The sequence below is a fragment of the Anser cygnoides genome, chromosome Z, assembly GCF_040182565.1.
Source record: "Anser cygnoides isolate HZ-2024a breed goose chromosome Z, Taihu_goose_T2T_genome, whole genome shotgun sequence".
Classification (NCBI taxonomy): domain Eukaryota; kingdom Metazoa; phylum Chordata; class Aves; order Anseriformes; family Anatidae; genus Anser; species Anser cygnoides.
Window position 1 is genome coordinate 1,751,802 of NC_089912.1, and position 19,120 is coordinate 1,770,921.

General features: G+C 40.1%; 1 protein-coding gene across 13 annotated transcripts in view; it reads left to right on the forward strand.

Moving 5' to 3' along the window:
- Positions 1–19,120, forward strand: part of MCTP1 (multiple C2 and transmembrane domain containing 1) — a 272,517-nt gene that overhangs the window by 203,419 nt on the left and 49,978 nt on the right. For all 13 annotated transcript variants that reach the window (XM_066988625.1, XM_066988619.1, XM_066988626.1 and 10 more), the window contains one exon: positions 13,517–13,636. In XM_066988625.1, coding sequence (XP_066844726.1) covers positions 13,517–13,636 — 120 coding nt within the window. The remainder of the gene's footprint in view (positions 1–13,516; positions 13,637–19,120) is intronic.

A 19,120-nucleotide genomic window follows, 5' to 3' on the forward strand; every position in this document is an offset into this window, starting at 1 on the left:
GTTTGTTTTAACCCTTATGAATGGAAAGCCAATGCACCGCAAAGTATCCTGGCACTGCAAGATTTTTTTTTAAATTAATAAAGTAGCTTGAAAGCTGTTTTCCTTTCAACAGGAGCAAGTGGTATGCATCATTTAACCCGGGCAGAACAAGTACAAAGTAGTAGACAGAGCTTTTCTATTTCATCACATTTCTTAATGGAGAGAGGTTAATGATCAAATGAGGTACCAAACAATGAAAGCTCATGCCAACAATGATATTGCTAAATGCTGTATGTGGCCCAAAGGACCTATGTAAAAGGTGTAAAAATGGAATTAAAAAATATGTGGAGGAAAGATTACTGTGCTATGTGAATATGTAGTTTTATCTGTGTGTGCATGCATGTAAAATTATGCATGCACATAATGTATATTTATCTCTTTATTTGGAACGCATTCATTACTGTTTCTAACTGGCGTATATTATTTTTGGTGCCATGACAGGTAACTTCCAGCTATTGTGATTTCCACCTTGCTGGTATTTCAAAGAAACCTAGCAAAAGGAATTGTGGAATCTGACAACAATATATCTTTGCTAGTTTAATTCCACTAAGAGTTATCAGAAACCCAAGAAGAAGCCGCATTGTTTTAAGATATGAAGAGAAACTGTAAGAAGGGACTCTAGGTAGTTTGTTCTATTTTGGACGAACAGTGCAGCTGTGAAACTGTTAATGAAGAAGACAGCTTTTGTGATTATCTTAGATCTCCGCAGAGACTTTTTCCAATAACTCGGATCCTGTTCTCGTTATACACCCAAATTCCTTCTTTCTGCCTGATATTTATTGTAGGTTATTTCAGTAGTACTGTCTGCTGCTAAGATCTGTCATTAATCTCCTCAGCTGCATTTGACTTTGTCGGTCTTCAAATTCTAGCGTTGAAGCTTTTCTTTGGGCCAATATAGTAATGTCATTTATTTTTGTTCTGAGGTAGAAAAATTTTATGTTTATGCTCATCTTAAAATATTGCAACGATTCTGAGGATATATTCCTATATTTTTAAACTTTACAAGACTTCCTAAGAGGGGGTTGACTTCAGTGTTTTGCACGTTGACTTCTGCCTGTACTCTGACGCATTATGGCCAGCACTTGAGAACTGCCCTGTGTGTTAGGAAACAGTAGTTAAACGTGTCAGTTTGGCTACCATCTTCTCCCACACACTCCTTTCTTCTGCTTGCCTCCCCCATGCTCAGTCCTGGTTCTCCAGAGCCAGCATGATGGGCAGACGCATACAGGAGCTGAGAGCTAGATAATCCTGATTTGAATCCTGATTTGACTCTAGGAGGTGTTCTGGAGGGATGCGGGGAGTGAATGGAAAGGCATCTGATTAGGAAGGGTGGGATAGGAGACAGTTTAGGATTCTGCTGAGCATCCTGACAATGTGGGAGGAGCAGGAGGAAGAAAAGAGTGCAGTTAATGAGGTGAGACCCAGCAGTGAAGGGTGAGCCCAATTTCCTTGCAGCAGGAGTTAGGTAGAGACAGAAAATAAGGGGATGAAATGGGAAGTATATCAGTCAGAGCTGCTCTGATGAGACAGCTCAATAGATGGGTAGAGGGGTCTACACGTGCCGGAATACTGTTTCCTGGACAATATGTAGCTGAATTCTTGTGTCTTGCAAATAGCCACGATGAGCGTCAGCAAAATGTTCAGCCTGCTTTCATACACTGTTGTGAAGACAGCAACCAAGCACTGCTATTACATTGAGCATCAGTTCAATTACTAAAAGTGTGCTGCAGCTCTGAAGAGTCCAGACCTGAACATAAACCATCAGCTTACTTCAACACAACAGGTCAGTCACACAGTACTTTACAGGATGTCTAAAATCCTAGCTGAAACTACCCCCGTCTTCCTGTCCCAGATGTCAGCAAAACCCCGTGTGGGAGCTGGGAGCTGGGGAAGGAAGAATGATGCCAGAAGGAAGGTGGCCTGCTCAAACCTCCAACCTGCTTCCTTGTATATGTATAAAATACGCAAAAAGTCAGTAACTACACCATACATTTTTCAGCTTCTTCAATTATGAGAGTCACAAGATCAAACTTTAGTCTGAGGTTTTCAAGGTCATTACTATATCGGCATTCCAGCAATGCAGAAGTAAATAGGGAAGTGAGATTTTTCACTACTGTGTAAATCAACTAAACATCAGTGAGTTTGTGTTTGAAAGACAAAATATACTCCTTTTAACCTATGGACAACTTCTTGTTGTATTTCAAAGACACGTTAAAATTAATAAATGCATTAGAACTTATTTTAATATAGGGAGAAAATCCTTTAGAATGGGAAGTGTTAGGCAACAATTATGGGAGTTTCTGTAATAACTTTCAGCCATTTTGGTTTGGCCAAAAGATTCTGAGACTGAATAGACTGTAAAGGTATAGAAACCATGTATTTATAATTGCAAGTCTTGAGTTGTGTTCACTTACATTTATGAAATGTCTAATTTCAGAATTTGTTCCTGTCAGTTTTGGTCTGCTCGGTATGTGTAGCACGTTAAAAAAAAAAAAAAAAAAAAAAAAGAATTATATCTGCTCTTGTTTTGAAACTGGTGCTCTCATTGCTATGTTACTCTGAAAAGGAAAAAAAAATAATTCAGAGTGTAATAGTGTAGCAATGACTATTAAGAATGACAACATAGCATTCTGTAGATAGCAATGAAATACTCTGCATGCCTCTATTCACCTTTTAAGGGAGTGCTTTGAAATGAGCATCTGTAAAGTATAGTATTCTTCAATGGTTAGTACACAGTATTGATGATGATGATGGCTCAATAAATGTTTTCTTTTTTTTTTTGGAGCTGTAGAACATTTCTATGTTAAAGTACAGCTAACCATGTTGGAGTGGCAGGCATCTGAATACATGAAATGTAACGTTACTGAAACAATGAACTACTAAAAGATGAGGTAGATTCTATGAAATGTCATATATTTGGAGTGCACAACCACACTTCCTGCAAGCTCCTACAGCATGGAGAGAGATGATTTTAAAAAGAAAGACAGCTTGGACTGCAGCATATTCTGGCTGGAAAAAGTAACTATAAAAACAATAGGAAAGTTGCCAGGGCACACCTCTCTGTGCTATGTATGATTTAATGTAGTTTGTGGAAAAACAAATATAATTAAATTTATTGTACAGAAACAATTGTAAGGGCATGTTTCATTTTTTTAATAGCATGAAAATATATTTTTCCCTGCAGAAGCATTACTTCAACAAAAGCAGCAGGAAACAGTTTTCCACTTAGGATCATAAAAAAGAAAATCTTGTTTTGTTGAATGTGTTTGTCTTGACAAATTACCTTATAGGTTATGGATTAAAAATTTCATTTCTCAATACAACTAACAATAGAGAAACTTAAAACTCAGATGCTAAAATCACACACACACACACAAATGTTAGTAGGTTAGCCTGCTTAATTATAAAGTGTATTTCAGAGTATGCTTTTTATTTCTTTTACATGGGTTGTGCCCTACCTAGCATTCTGGTGTCCATAGAGCTTGCTGTTATTGCAGTGAACTTCTGAATATTTTCCACCTTGGTTTTTCTTTCAGTCTGGTTGTTTCTGTTTTTTTTTCCAGCATCTTATATGAATGGTTACCTACCTGTAGCCAGAATGTGAGCTTTTTCTGTCGTTCCCTAACAAAATGACATCGTTTTTCTTTTGCAAGTCTACATTCTTTAGCTTCATGCAGCACCTCTGGTTTCTCAGAGAGGCATTCTGTTTCAAAAATAGATACACACCTCCTCTGTTAGCTTCCCCACAACAGAGGGTAACATGTCAGATTTGCACTTGCCTTAGTTAAGAGGGGCAGCTCGGTGGGTATTGAGAGAAACTTTTCACAAGACTGAAAGTGCACCAGCCCTTGTTAGGTGCGACCAGCATATTTCTTAACCAAGTATCTGACTCCATTTCATGTAAAGGATACCTACTCTTGCAGCAAATGCTGTATGGATCTGCTGCCTGTCTTCAAATGCACTGGAACAGAGCTTTGCACACCAGAGAAGTTTAGCAAAGGCATAGAGAAGTAAAATCAGGCAAACAGTGACTGATACATCAGTAATCTTACCTTAAATATTTTTTATTTATTCCAGTCAAGACTGATTCTACCAAGTCATAAAGGGATAGTTACGGCTATCTTTCCACTCATCTGTTCTGTTTGCAATAGAGTCTCAATTTGAAAATGTATATAAGATATCTTTTATTTAATCAACTGCATTCTAAATACTGTGGCACTTATCTCACTGAAATATTTCATGTTCATGCTGTTTATGCTAATAGCAGGTATCGTTGTTTTACTTATAGTGCCTTTTTTCCACTTTTACCTAGAAGGATATGAACATGCTTCAGCTTTCTTGAGGTCTGCTACAGTCTTCTAAAGAACACTGCCAGTTAAAAATGAACTGAGTTTTATTTTGCATTTTGCTTCTAGAAAGCATTGCAGGATGTAATTATAGCTATCCTACCAGGGAACTAAAAATACTCACATCTCTCAGCGGCCTTGGCCCAGGGACAATCTTCTTACTACAGAATTCAGGTTGTTCAAACACCTGGAGCTGCCTTGCTCTCCTGTCTAAACTAGTATTCTCTGCTGACTTCTCATTTCTGCAATCTACAATCTTACTTTGCACAAGAAAGTTTAGGGGCTTGGTAAACACTGAAGGAAAATATATACCTAGTATCACTTCTAGACATCCCTAGCATCTAAATAAGCGTAAGCAGATCATTTGGGATGGAAGGAGGGAATACTATGTGATGCCTGTGGGGAAAGAGTGAAGCACGGTAAAGGAATGAGAAGTCAGTAATATCACCCCTGGATTAATATGAGAGTTGCAAATAGAAATAGGCACACTTTGGCAGAGATGCTAAACATAACTCTGCAAGCTTTTTCAGAACTGAAGTTGGAGGGAAGTCTAGCAATCAGTGAAGGAGAAAATTAGAAAATTACAAGACAAACTGAGAGATGAAGTTACAGAAAGTGGCAAGGTAGTTGAAATGTATTATTATTCATTAAAATGTGTTTACAGTGAAGTAAGTTAAAAGGTAGAAAGGCATTCTCTTACATTCTGTGAATGACTTGCAGGTTAAGCCATAGGAATTTATAGAAAGCTGGACAATCAAAGGCAAAGAAGTTTTAGGCTTTTCATAGTATCATAGAATCACAGAATATCTCAAGTTGGAAGGGACCCACAAAGATCACAGAGTCCAACTCCTGGGTCTACACAGGACCACCCTAAAAACCAGACACTGTGTCTGGGAGTGCAGTCTAAATGTTTCTTGAACTCCAGCAGGCTCGGTGCCATGACCACAGCCCCGGGCAGCCTGTCCCAGTGCCCGACCACCTCTGGGTGCAGAACCTTTCCCTAACCCCCAGCCTGACCCTCCCCTGTCCCAGCTCCATGCCGTCCCCTCGGGTCCTGTCGCTGTCCCCAGAGAGCAGAGCTCAGCGCCTGCCCCTCCGCTCCCCTCGTGAGGGAGCTGCAGGCCGCCATGAGGCCTCCCCTCGGCCTGCTCTGCTCGGGGCTGAGCAAACCAAGGGACCTCAGCCGCTCCTCATACATCTTGCCCTCGAGACCCTTCACCGTCTTTGTCGCTCTTTGTTTTTATTTATTTATTCTTTACAGTTAAACTCAACCAATATTCCAGACATGCTAGAACAAGAAAACAAAACCAGTCATCAGTCACAAGTGTGAACATCAACCCGAAAGGCTCGCTGAAGTGGATTGATTGATTCATTCATTGATTGCTCACTAAAGCCAACATTAGGCCAAGTTACTTGCCTTCAAGTGATAGTTGATGGCGAGTAGAACCTTTCAAAATAGTTACTAATACATAAAAAAGATTTTAAGGAATTCATTAGGGAAATTTGAATTTGTCTACATGTATTAGTGCTCTATTGAACGGATGTTCTTAGGATTTTGAAAAGTAGTGATGCTGTCTTTTGGTGATTTTTCTGTCATCCTATTCTGTGGTGGCTCCACACCTCTTCCAAACAAAAATTGTAGGTCAGACTGTTTATAAGAACAGAAAGGAAACAGAAGAAGCAGAAATATTGCTTTATTGTACCTTACTTTCAGCTCTGCTTGAAGGGACAGACTCAGCAAGGGCAGTGTGACCAGTTGACATCTCTAGGACATCAGAGAAACCATTATGTTGATGCAGCTATTTCCAAATAGTGGTGGAAAAAAATTTATAGGATTTAGCCTTAACTGAAAGTTTAAGCCAGAATGTCCTCAATATAGTAAGGGCAGTGTAGTTCCCGTCCGTGAAATGAGACTTCAAAAACAGCTTGTGGAAGTCTCTCTGCTCTTTTATGGAATCCAGTATCTCTGTTTGTTCCAAACATGAATATGGTTATCAGAACATAAATCAGTATTTTTTTGCATTTTATTAATGGAAATCACAGTATGCCTCTTAACCAGGTAACTTCAGTCTTGATTCTCATACAACTTAAATTGTTTTGCTGTCCCTATAGGTTTTCCTAGAGCCAAAAGGCTTACTCCTTCAGTGTCTAGACTTCTAAAGGTCCATTTATTTCAGTGGTGATTAGTTATGAATGAGTGGTGGGGAGGGGTTGTTTAGTTTCTCTCTAGTACCAGTAGAAATGAGCACAGAAAAGCCATTTGTGAAGTGTAAGTAGCTCACATTCAGCTGGTAACTTTTTAAACTATGTGACCTATTTTTCTCCGGAAAGAAAAACAAAAAACCTACAAGTCTTTATTTTCCAATACTTGGGTAGTGATGACTTTTATGCTCTATTACACTTGTTATAGCGTTTGTCTTAAAATACTGAATGATTTTCTTTCATCTGCAATTATATAAATAGCTGTAATTATCAAATATGATCCATGTTGTGATTTTACACCTTTCATAAAGTCAGCACTTTGGATTTTGCTTCTAAAGTGACACATACATTTACATTTTCAACTGTCCCACCCTCAGAGCAGTGCAATTGTAACGGAGCAGAATTCTGCTAGGTTCCAAATTTTCGTGTAAAGGAACATGAACATAGTTTTGCAGTAGAGATTTGTGTGTTCAGAAAAGTCTAAAATTATGTGAAATGTACTTTTAAGAAATGTCTTCCAGCGTGTGACACTTCCAACCGAAATGGCATGTTTATTTCTGTAACTGTTAGGCAACTTTTAAGGAATTTTAAAGTTAGGAACAATGGTATTGATTTCCAATGGAAAAATCATATGCAACAGGGGGAGGACTAAATGCATCCTTTTTAAAAGCTCATGGTAAAATTGGACACTTTGAATTGTAAAGAGGCTTGAGCTTTACAGCTGGTTGTCACCCCTCTCTGCAGAACTGTGCTAAAAAGTATAAGTCAGCCTAAGAGTTCTATATTAGAGCAAAGTGAAATCAATCTAAGGACAGGCATTAAAAGCACTTTTTTGCTTAGAAAATAATGGCTGTAACAGTGTTCATGGTAATGTTGCTAAAACAAAGACATGGGTCATTCAGTAAACAATTAGGTTCTGTTCAGAAAATGTAGTATTAAAATAGGACCAAGGCTCAATGAACCATTCTCAGACGTGCCTTTGATCTAATGTATCCTAGTAGGGTGTTTGTTACTTGATACCAGGTATTATTGCTCATAGAGAAAATAGTATTGATTTCTCTGAGTTTGTCTGCATTTTAAAAGTCTTGAGACAACAAATCTGTGTTGAACTGCCCTGACAACAACAATAGGCAGTGTGATATGGGAATGGTCTCAGTGAGCCATATTTCCCTCTTCTAATTTTAACCTGACTACTAAATCTGCAATTTTAATAATGCAGCTCAGAAGCTGTTAAATGAAGGAGAAGAAATGACCCAAGAGATACCACATTTTGTAAATATTTACAGATTTTTTTTCCTTTTTTATTTCCACCTAACTTTTGCTATATGAAACTGAAAACAGTGACATGAATTTTACATTACTAATTCATATGCTGTTTAAAACAGTGCTGTATTCATGCTCTGGGGTTCACTTTCTTGGAATTGTCAGCATTCTTGGAGCAAAGCCTTAGCACTTTCATCTATGGCTTCTGCAAAAAGATGTGAAATGTCAGTTACAAGTTGTAAGAAAAAAAATAAATGAAAAATTTCAAGCTCCTACCTAGCAGGTTTTACTGGTGCTGGCAATCTTGTAAAGACAGGCAGTTTACATTATGATGTGATTGGATGTTAGTATGAAGGTTCTTCAGAGGAAATAAGTCTATCTAGATATAGTTGTGTTTCAAAACATCCTGGCTGGTATGAGGCGCATTAAGTGAGTCATATCTAATTGTCAGACTTGCTTCCTTAATAAATAGCATTGCACCACACTAAGGTGAAAGAATGAAGATGTAATAGAACCATGGATTTGTTGTACAGGTTATCATGGAAATACCATTACCAGAAATCTCTGCCTGGTAGGAAATGGAAAGTCTTTTGCTGTTTTCTTGTAGATCATGGGACCAAAGTATTCTAACAAGAGCTGTCCTAAATACACCAAAAGCCTCACCAAGACTGATGTTAAAATAATACTTCAGTCTATTAAGTGTATATAAATTTTTTTGTGTTCCCATGTTTTAGCCATTTTCAAGTTGACCTGTGCCTATCTAAAGAAATGGAGTAACAGATAGTGTGTTTTAGATTCAAATCTTTCAGAGTCCACTGCTACCTGATGCTCAGGTAACTGGATCTGAAATTGCAAGAGTGCTGAAAAAAAAATGTTGGCGGATGCTTTATAATATGTTCAAAAGACATATTTCTTCCAGACTTACCTCAGCAAGGGCTCTACGTTCTAAATGGACTTCCATATATATTTACATTAATAGCGGTGTGTTTGGGATCTGATACAGCTAAAGGACATATTTCAGTTTTAGATCGTTAAATAGAAGTGCCGTAGAAGAAGAGAGGAGCCATCATCCTCAGAGGTAGCAGACCAGTTTTTTAAATGGAAGAGGCTGCTGACTCTCCAAGGTGCAATGAAAATTATTTTTAAGTGTTTTACAGTATAAACACCATGCAGGATTTTGCTGGAGCCTTAAAACCTGCAGTACTTAATAGAAAGTCTGTACCATGCAGATATGTGGGTTATCTTTCATTCTTCCTAGTCTTCTGAGAATACATACAAGGGACAAAACCTCAGGAAATACAATTGTCCTTTTAAGCTTAAAGGGTAAATGGATGATCTTATGATTAGAGCGCGCTGTTTGGAGTTGCAGACGTAGGCTCTGTTTGCAATTGTGCCAAAACTCTGTTCAGCCAACTTTTAAATTTCCAGGATAATCAGGAGTTGGGTAAAGCATATAGTGCACAGATATAGATAATACCTAAATAAGGCTGTAAGGATCCTCTTTAAAAACGAACAGAGAAAGCCATAACTCGGAGAGGAGGCTGTGGTATGAGTGACGTGCACTGCGTGACATGGCGGCGACGGAAATGTCCGTATCTCACCCTACTGCTGAACACATTACAGCCTCTGACTCCGGGTGCTGTGAATACAGATTTCAGAGGTTCCCGTGTCAGCCTGGGACTCGCGAGGTGACTCAACCGCTTCGACCTCCAGTCCCCAAGCCCTGAAAGCTTAGAGGCTGGCGTGCCGTCAAGGCCCCTTTACTCTTTTGCCACAAGGTAATCCAGATATCACGGTTGCTGAAAGGTTCTGGAAAGCTCCCTACGTGTCAGCTGGAAGCATCCTTTGCTCAGCTGTGTGACTTTATTGAAAGCAGGCATTTCTGTGAAGTAAGCGTTTCCTAATTTTTGTCAGAAGGTTCTCACACAGCTGTACTTGCAGCCCTCCTCCTTCAGCTGTACGCTGTTCCCTGCTGCACCTGAAGATGTGGGTCAGTGTCTCCTGTCTGGGGTGCTCCCTTTTTTTTGTATGCTGTTTTCTGCTGGTAGTCAGATAGAAGGAAATGGAAAAATAAAAAGAGCTGGGAAAGACAAGGGTTAATGCTGTGAAGTCTGTGGGTGCAAACAGGGTTCTGTTAAAAATGAAATGAAATGGGGTGGAGGTAGATAAAAAGAAATCTGAAATAATTGTTCTGTAGAATATGGCCTTTCCACATAGGCAGAAATCTTTCTCTTCACTTCTGTCTGAAGAGAGAGTCAAATAGAGGATCTCATCTCTTAATTAGAAAGAAAAATACTCATCAAACACATCTCATCACTGGAAAGCTAATGATCCACAGCTGCTAGTCTGAAAGGGCAGGCTTTTTTTCTGAACAGTAGGAAGTGTTAATCATTTTGGATGAGATTTCTTTTTAAAATATACTGTAGTTTGCAAAAGAATAGGATATTCAATACTCCAACTTAAATTATTTTTTGAAGTGTTGTACACGAGGGATAGTGTCATGTGTCTCCCTGAACGATCATTTAATGCATGTGTCTCTCACTAAGAGTATCAACTGATGTGATGTTGTAAATGGCCAGTTCATGCCTGTGACTCTGAAAATCTTGATCTCATGGGGGAGAAGAAAAAGTCCTCCCTTATAGCCTTCTGTGTAGGAGATGGCAGCTATATTAAACTGTAACCTTTGAGACTCCCACTCCTCCCTTAAAATAGTTGGCTTGTTTCAGTAGTGATGAGGATCCTTTTTTTAAACAAGTTAAAGCCATTATTTCTTTGGAAGAGGGCAAACCAGATAGAGTCCATATTCCACTGGATGCTTCGTAGGCATAGGCAAGTCCCAGACCTGCCCTTTTATTCTTGTTCCATAGCCTTTCTAGACTTTTTTTTTTTTTTTTGGTCCTTTATTTGTTTAATGGATGGATATGTAAGTTTTCTTCCCCTTCATGGATGAAAAGAAGTCAAGAGAATAGCTTCACACATACCACTTCTTCCCTCTCCCCCTGTCTATGAGGTCCTTTGTGTGCAATAACTGAGCCCCTGGATTTTCTTGCTGTTTTGCACTAGATTTTGGGGTTGTTCATTTTTACTGAAAAGTTCTATCTCCTACTGGGAATCTGCTTGTTTTCTCCCTTGTGTGTTTCTGTGAGTGCATTTTTGTTCTGGGGAAGAGAGTGAGGCCATTTCACTTGCAGTGCCATCACTGTGCTGGTCTCATGCAGCATACATCTCATTTGTGTTGCAAATATAGAGACCCTGTTTTCCCAGTGCCTGGCTGAGACAGGTGCCTGAAAGGAGGAACTAGTTGAAATTCAGCCACACTAGATGGAAATGAAGCTGGCAGGTCAGCAAAATCGTCTAAAGGAGATGGCAGGTGTAATATCCACATTGTGGAAAAGGTATGTCCATACAAGTCATAAAGAGGTAATATCTTAACATAATATCTTATTAGCCTACAAATTACAGTATTTTAAGGAATTAATAGCCTTAAGGATCATTTGGCACTTAGAAATTTCAGGTGATGTGTATTTGAATGGGGACTCATTGATGTCCTGGAGTACAGCTTATGTGATGACCATGTTCCACAGTCTCTTGTCAGGTCAGTATCTCCGGAGACCACCTGGGTTACTGGCTTCATTTCTCAGCAGCCAGGAAATTACACAAAGATTTCCTTTCCATCTTTTTAACCTAAGTTGGGATGGGAACTTAAGGGGGACTGTATGCATTGCCATTTCTCAACTGGTAATCTCTGGGGTCTGTTTTACTGGTTGGATACTGTCTGCTGACTTCCAAAGCTCCCTCCAGCATGTATGCATTGACTCAGGGCCTTTCTGAGGTTAATGGGAGCAAGAACTTTTTGCTTTTCTTTTGAGATACGAATTCTGTTTTTAAGTTGGCCATATCAAATTTACTGCATCAAGTTCCTGCAGATCATGCTCTCAAAAGGGTAGTTAACAAGCTCATGGAGAAACTCTCAAAATCTGTGAGCTGTTGTTTACTTCTTATTCATTACCATTCCTAACAGATTTCCTTTTAAACTAAACAACCTAAAAAAGATGGGTTTCTTTCAAATGAAATATTAACTGTTGGGAGTGCCAATATCCTCTTACATATGTCGCACTCAGTGCTTTTTCAGTTCTTTCAGTGTTTATCATGTTTGTCTTGCAGTCTCCCAGGACTTCTGTATGCATAGCATTCAGTGATAGGGGTGTGAGGTAGCTTAGTTGATCTTGAGATAGGAGATGACTTAAAACAAAGATTTTTTTTTCTTTTATGTGGAAGCTTGTATTTGGTAAGAAGATTTTGTTTTAAATTGAAACAGGAACCCAGCAGAAGACTATTAAAATGCCCATTTTCTTTTTGCTCAAGTTTATATACATCTTGGTGACTGATATGGCAAAATAAGCCGCTTTTTAGTTTTCCTGGTTACTGGAATTGTCTTAGGTTTGCAAGTTATGTGACACAGCACCTTCATTAATTTTAGTTGGTAGTAAAAATACAAACATTCCAGAGCTTAACTATTTGGATGACAATGGCTTAGCAAGGTATCTGAAGCGTAATTGTAAGCTGGAGTAAATAGCATGATTTGCTATAACACTTCCATTTGTGGTTTTGGCCATATTAGGAGAAAACAAACTCAAGTTATGGTTTGAGCTGGCTAAAACAAAGGGGGGTTTGTTCCTAAGTAAAATGGGGTGTAAAACTGGTTTTAGTTTGACCCCATCTATACCCAGATATCTTTACTTCTTTCTTGCAAACCAATTATTCCATACTTGAACCAGCAGGGAAAGGTATCTAGCTGAATGTGTCTCCGCCAGACAGCTGCAGCATCTGACAAAAGTTTAGGACTTCCAGGCTCCAAAAAAGTCATCACCGTACCGATTCTCAGGACCGACAGATCTGGAGCTGAAGTCCACCTTACGAAGCATGTCACAGCTCTGTGGTGTACGGAGCTGTGTGCTGGAGGTGGGTTTCTGCGGGGGTCCGAGTTCCCTTGTACACTCATGGAAGCTTGCGTCTCTGGGAGACGTCGCCCACCGCGCTCCTGCCAGCCCCTTCAGCAAATGGAAGTTTTTGTAGGGGTGGACTTCGGCAGCTGCTCAACACCCCTTTCAATCCCATTTTCTTATATTCTGAGGTCATTACTGTTTCACCGTGTTTTCACTAAAATACTTGCATGCTGTTTGCTTGTTTCTGTGATTTTTTGTGGATTTTCTGTACAAAGGAATTTTTCACATTTAATTACTTCTTCTGTTTGTGTGACATTACTACAACATTATTAGGTTCTTTCTTTTGAACAGCAAATTAACTTTTTGAAATAACCAACTTTATTACATTGTGATCTAATTTTTATGCCATTTTGCATTATTTTGTCCACATAAGCATTATTTTATGAGAAAACAATTAACATTCCATCTTAGGCTATCCTGTGTCAACTTTCGTAGAATCATAGAATTTTCCTTTGCAAAAGATAAGGTACAAAACAGTGAAAAGATTAGCAGTTGCTTTGCACAGGTAAGTGGCTACTCAGTGAAGTGGTTTAACAAGTTGCCTGCCTAAGGATAGGTGATTTACTTTAGAATGGTTTTAATTTGTTGCTCTTAGCTGTGCACAAGAATTTAATGTAATGCTGAGTTGAATCACATTTTTTTTCGTGCTCTGTCTTCTAGCTTTTTCTTTTTGTGGTCTGGAACTTTGAGCTCTACATGATACCACTGGCTTTGTTGCTGCTGTTGGCATGGAACTACTTCCTGATCATATCGGGGAAAGATAACAGGCAACATGATACAGTAAGTCTTCTCTGCTTCAAGCACATACATGTCCTCTTTCTCTTCTCTTCTCTTCTCTTCTCTTCTCTTCTCTTCTCTTCTCTTCTCTTCTCTTCTCTTCTCTTCTCTTCTCTTCTCTTCTCTTCTCTTCTCTTCTCTTCTCTTCTCTTCTCTTCTCTTCTCTTCTCTTCTCTTCTCTTCTCTTCTCTTCTCTTCTCTTCTCTTCTCTTCTCTTCTCTTCTCTTCTCTTCTCTTCTCTTCTCTTCTCTTCTCTTCTCTTCTCTTCTCTTCTCTTCTCTTCTCTTCTCTTCTCTTCTCTTCTCTTCTCTTCTCTTCTCTTCTCTTTCTCTTCTCTTCTCTTCTCTTCTCTTCTCTTCTCTTCTCTTCTCTTCTCTTCTCTTCTCTTCTCTTCTCTTCTCTTCTCTTCTCTTCTCTTCCTCTTCTCTTCTCTTCTCTTCTCTTCTCTTCTCTTCCCTTCTCTTCCCTTCTCTTCCCTTCTCTTCCCTTCTCTTCCCTTCTCTTCCTTCTCTTCCCTTCTCTTCCCTTCTCTTCTCCTCGAATCTCCTCGAATCTCTCTCCGTTCCCGTTCCCGTTCCCGTTCCCTTTCCCTTTCCCTTTCCCTTTCCCTTTCCCTTTCCCTTTCCCTTTCCCTTTCCCTTTCCCTTTCCCTTTCCCTTTCCCTTTCCCTTTCCCTTTCCCTTTCCCTTTCCCTTTCCCTTTCCCTTTCCCTTTCCCTTTCCCTTTCCCTTTCCCTTTCCCTTTCCCTTTCCCTTTCCCTTTCCCTTTCCCTTTCCCTTCCACTTTCCCTTCCCCTTCCCCTTCCCCTTCCCCTTCCCCTTCCCCTTTCCCTCTTTTCTTCCCCTTTCCCCCCTTTCCCCCCTTCCCCCTTTCCCCCCTTCACCCTTTCCGCCCTTCACCCTTTCCCCCTTCCCCTTCCCCTCCCTTCCCCTCCCTTCCCCCTTTCCCCTTCCCCCTTTCCCCTTCCCCCTTTCCCTTCCCCTCCCTTCCCTGCCCCTGCCCCTGCCCCTCCCCTCCCCTCCCCTCCCCTCCCCTCCCCTCCCCTCCCCTCCCCTCCCCTCCCCTCCCCTCCCCTCCCCTCCCCTCCCCTCCCCTCCCCTCCCCTCCCCTTCTCTCTCCTCTCCTCTCTTCTCCTCAAAAATGTTTCTGTTTGGAAAACTCAATGGACAGTTTCCCCACCTGCAATTTAATTTTTTTCCAGCTGGCCAAAAAATATGCCCATTTTTGTTGAAAATATCCTTTAAAAATATAGAATGTACTATCCTCAGAATAGGGTTTGTGTGGGAGCAGAGATGAGAGGCTTATAGGTCAGGAGAAACCAAATTCTTTGAAATTGGTTGTGTGAGACTGTGTCCTTATGTTGCATTTTTTCTTTCACATACTGAAGTTAAAGGTTAAAATGATTCTAAATTGTTAACAGTTTCAGAATGTATCACATTTTATTGGATTTCACAGTTTATCATTTGTATGTTACCATTCATTGAGCTTAGTATAAGCATTTTCTTCTCTTCATCTAATCCTATTATTTAATTAAATGCATTTATCTGGGATGTAAAGTAGCAAACATTTACTAATAACTGATATTAATTGATTTTAAAAAAGCATAGTTTGGATTTTCAGGAGCACATATCAAAAGTCGAAGTTGTTTTCTGTGCAGTGCAAATTTTGTAGTATCCAGGCAGCTTAAGGATTTTGCTGAGCCGTATCAATTTAATATTCATTTCAGTACTCACTCCCTAAAAGCAGTGTGCTGTCTAGGACACTACAATATGGATGGATAGCTAGATGGATGAAAAAAAAAAAGAAAGGGTTGTGTGATTGGTCTTAGAGGACAGTGTTTGGTTAGTTGTACTCTACCTGGAGGTTGGTAACAAGTGGAGTACCACAGCATACAAGGACCTGTCCCATTTGTTGTTGTCTTCAGTGACCTGTAGGAGGTGACAGACTGCACTCCCATCAAGTTTTTGGGTGACACCAGGGCGGTGAGACTAGTTGGTACACCAGATGTGCCAGTCAAAGAGACCTAGGCATGCTGGCGGAATGACCAATAGCTACCTCATGAAATTCAAGAAGGAAAAATATGAAGTCTTGCTCTTTGGGTGGAATAATACCTTGCCATGGTACAGGCTGGAGACTGATTGTCTGGGAAGCAGCTCTCCTGGGCTGGACCTGTGTGTCTCGGTAGACGGCAAGGTAAGCATGAGCCAGCACCGTGACCTGTTGGCAAAACGGGCCACCAGCATCATGGGCTGCATTAACAGTGGACTGAAGGAGCAATTAACCTCCTCTGCACAGCACTTGCTAGGCTGCGTCTGGAATACTGCCCACTGTTGGACACCCCAGTTCAAGAAAGACGTTGATTAATGCGGGTGAGTTCAGTGGAGGGCTGGCACGATGGTGAGGGTGCTTAAGCCCTCACCGTAAGGCGAAGCAGAGAGAAGTGGGCTCAGAGGTTGCAGGTGGCCCAAACAGCTGCCTTCCACTACTACAAGGAGGATATCGAGAAGGTGGAGCTAGGTATTTCATGCTGATACGTGGTTGGGAGAGCAAGAGGCGTACGTTGAAACGAACAAACAAAAATTATCTTTTTTTTGCCGTGAGGATAGTTAAGCAGTGGAAGAGGTTACCCGGGGAGGCAGTGCTGTCTCTGTTGGAACTTTTCAGGTCCTGACAGGCTAAAGCTGTGAGCAACTTGATCTGACCTCATGGTCGACCTTGCTTTGGCCAGGAGGTTGGATTAAACGCTTTTTCAGGTTCCTGCCAGCCTGAACGATCCTACGACCTTAATGTGACCAGAAGAACTGATACAGCCCTGATCCCGGCACTGATATTACTTGTCTGCATCACTGTTAGACTTCAAAGGGTCATCTAAAATTAAAGGTGGGGATGGTAGAGATACTCCCTAATCCCGAAGATTGTTACAAGTATAGAAAAAGCCTAAGATCAAGATTTAAGAAATGCGTTTTGTAAACCACAGCCCTTAGTCTCCTGCTGCCTTTAATGCTTAAAGCTTCTCAACCTGTAGATTTTATGAGTAACTGAAATCCCTTGTGAAAGGAGAGATTTGCTTGTAAGCTGCAATACACTTAATTTCTCTCTGAAATAACACCTACCTGTGAAGATTAATTGGGTCATGTAACTTTGCCACCAAAATAATGAAGCTATTGATGGGCTCTGTTCAGGACACCAAGTGATGCTCTGAAAATGTTCGTCTTGCTGAGGTTGCTTCAGACCAAGCCACACAGTTCATGTTAACCAGTCAGTTTCTTCCTAAATATTTCATATCTGTGCTATTAATTACAACTTTTTATTTATTACAAGTAAGGTGGGACCTCATTTTTACTGAATTGAGCTTGGTTATCATCATGGTGAGCATCTGTCTTCTACGAAGTGGTCTACTAACTTACTGAATGTCTTTCTAATTAACTCACAAATCTTCAGTAATATCGCAAGCCCTTAGCACAGGTCATTAGCACAGTATCATTAGATTAGGAGTCATTTAAATATTTCTGGTTTCCTATGCAGAGTGTAAATATTAACTAAATTAATTAAGCAGTGTTTCCTAGTGGCTAGAGAATGCTTCAGGATTCAGATGATCTGGCTTCTGTTTCCAGGTCTCCAGAGATTTTTTGTGTGCCTCAGTGAAAACAATGACTACTTATCTTAGAAATATTATCTATCTTTAGAAGTTACTTTGTAATCCTCAAGTTAATGATAATGCAAAAAGATAAATGTATTTGCTGTTTCTGTCTTACTGAATTAGCACTAGAGAAGTGTAATTAAATATTGTTTGTACATTATACTTTTGGGCCTTGAAAAGGAGCTCAGAAGAATTTTTTCCCGTTGTAGCATCCCTACAAAAACAATTATCAAATGTCTCATTAGTACAAGTATTAGAGACTGCACTTCACTGCAGATCAGTGAAATGATTCGCTAAGTTTCTGTCCACATCTGAGTGTTAGTATGACTATTCTGCCACTCACTCCAATTCCAACAAGTTGAATGCACAAATCGTTTCTTGAATTAATTGTGCAATGAGGATGGGGCAAGGGGGAGCACCAGGTGTATCTACCAGTAGGATATAAGTCTATTGGAAAGTCCAGTGGAGAGGTGAAGCTGCATAGTTGGTATTATTGCTTTCATGGATTTAGGTGGCCTTTCTTTACATGACTGATCATCACTGTTGTTTTAATCAAATGCCGGCACAAACTTCAGAAGAAGCATTGGAGCCCATATCACTTGTACATTTAGGTCAAGATTAGTTGTGTCTCTGAAAAGCATGCTTTCATCAAATACAAACTCTTGCATTAAATGCTGGGGTAACTGGAGAGGTTTCATGGCCTCACAGAAGGAAGTGTAAGAGTGGGCTATATGTAGATTTAGTGGACAGTTCTCTGAACGAGTGTGAGAATTCAGGACTGATCTAAAATGAATGAACTTTTGGTATTGAGTCGTGCGGCAGGAACTAAAAATCACAGAATAAATATTTTCTCCAGGTATTAAACAAGGAAAAATCACTAAGAAGGCATTCTTAATGCTTTCCTCTGAATTTTGCAGTAACGTTTTTGCCTGAAGCTTACCTAACTTCTGTCCCCAAGGATATTTCTTGATTTAAGGAAATACCATCCATATTCTTGCACTTCCTTATAGTCATACTCCTAAGTATCTGACCTCGTGAAATAATTTATTTTTACCATGACTGCAGTTCTGATCTTAAACAATCCCTACAGAAACACAAGATGAGAACTGAGTGGATCTTACTGCTTTCTGTGTGTGCGTGTGCTTTTTTTCTTCCCAGTGTCTTTTTCACATCCTCTGAGGGAGAGGAAAGGTATCAACTGCTGCCACTTTCCCATCCCTGCTGCCCGCTGCTCCTTGTCATCTGTGCTGTGGGAAGCAGCCCTTCCTGTCAGCTGCTGACGAGGTGTTGCCGTTACATATTGCCAGCCCTGTGCATGTTACAGGTACAGGGTAGCCAAGCATGGCACAGTGACAGACCGCCTGGGCTGCTCAGGGAGAGCAAGGGTAGAGGGAGAGCAAAGGACTGGATTATTCCTCAGACACCTTAATTCTTTGGGAAACCCAAATCGCGTTGCAATAGATGAGCAGCCAGAAAAGTTCATCCTCCACACAGCTGTAATTGAAAGACTTATGTCCAAACTAGCAGAAGGCATGCTGTGGTTTAAAGCTTCTCTTCATTCAGTTTTAGAAACTGCTAAATATTTTGATGTTTTCAGATACACTGTACAAAAAAATCTCTCCTTTATAGATCACTGAGAAGAGCAGCATTGCTGTCTGGGACCTTATTTTTTTCATTTCTATTTCTAAGCAATAGTCGTAGTTATTAGAACTTCATGAAGCTGGTGGAAAAAAAAAATATTTTCTGCTTTTCTAATTCAGGCACTGTTCTGATTGTCTGCTGGATCTGCCTAACTTAAGGAGTGGTCAGATAATCCCTCAAAGTGATTAAAATTGTTCCCACTCTCC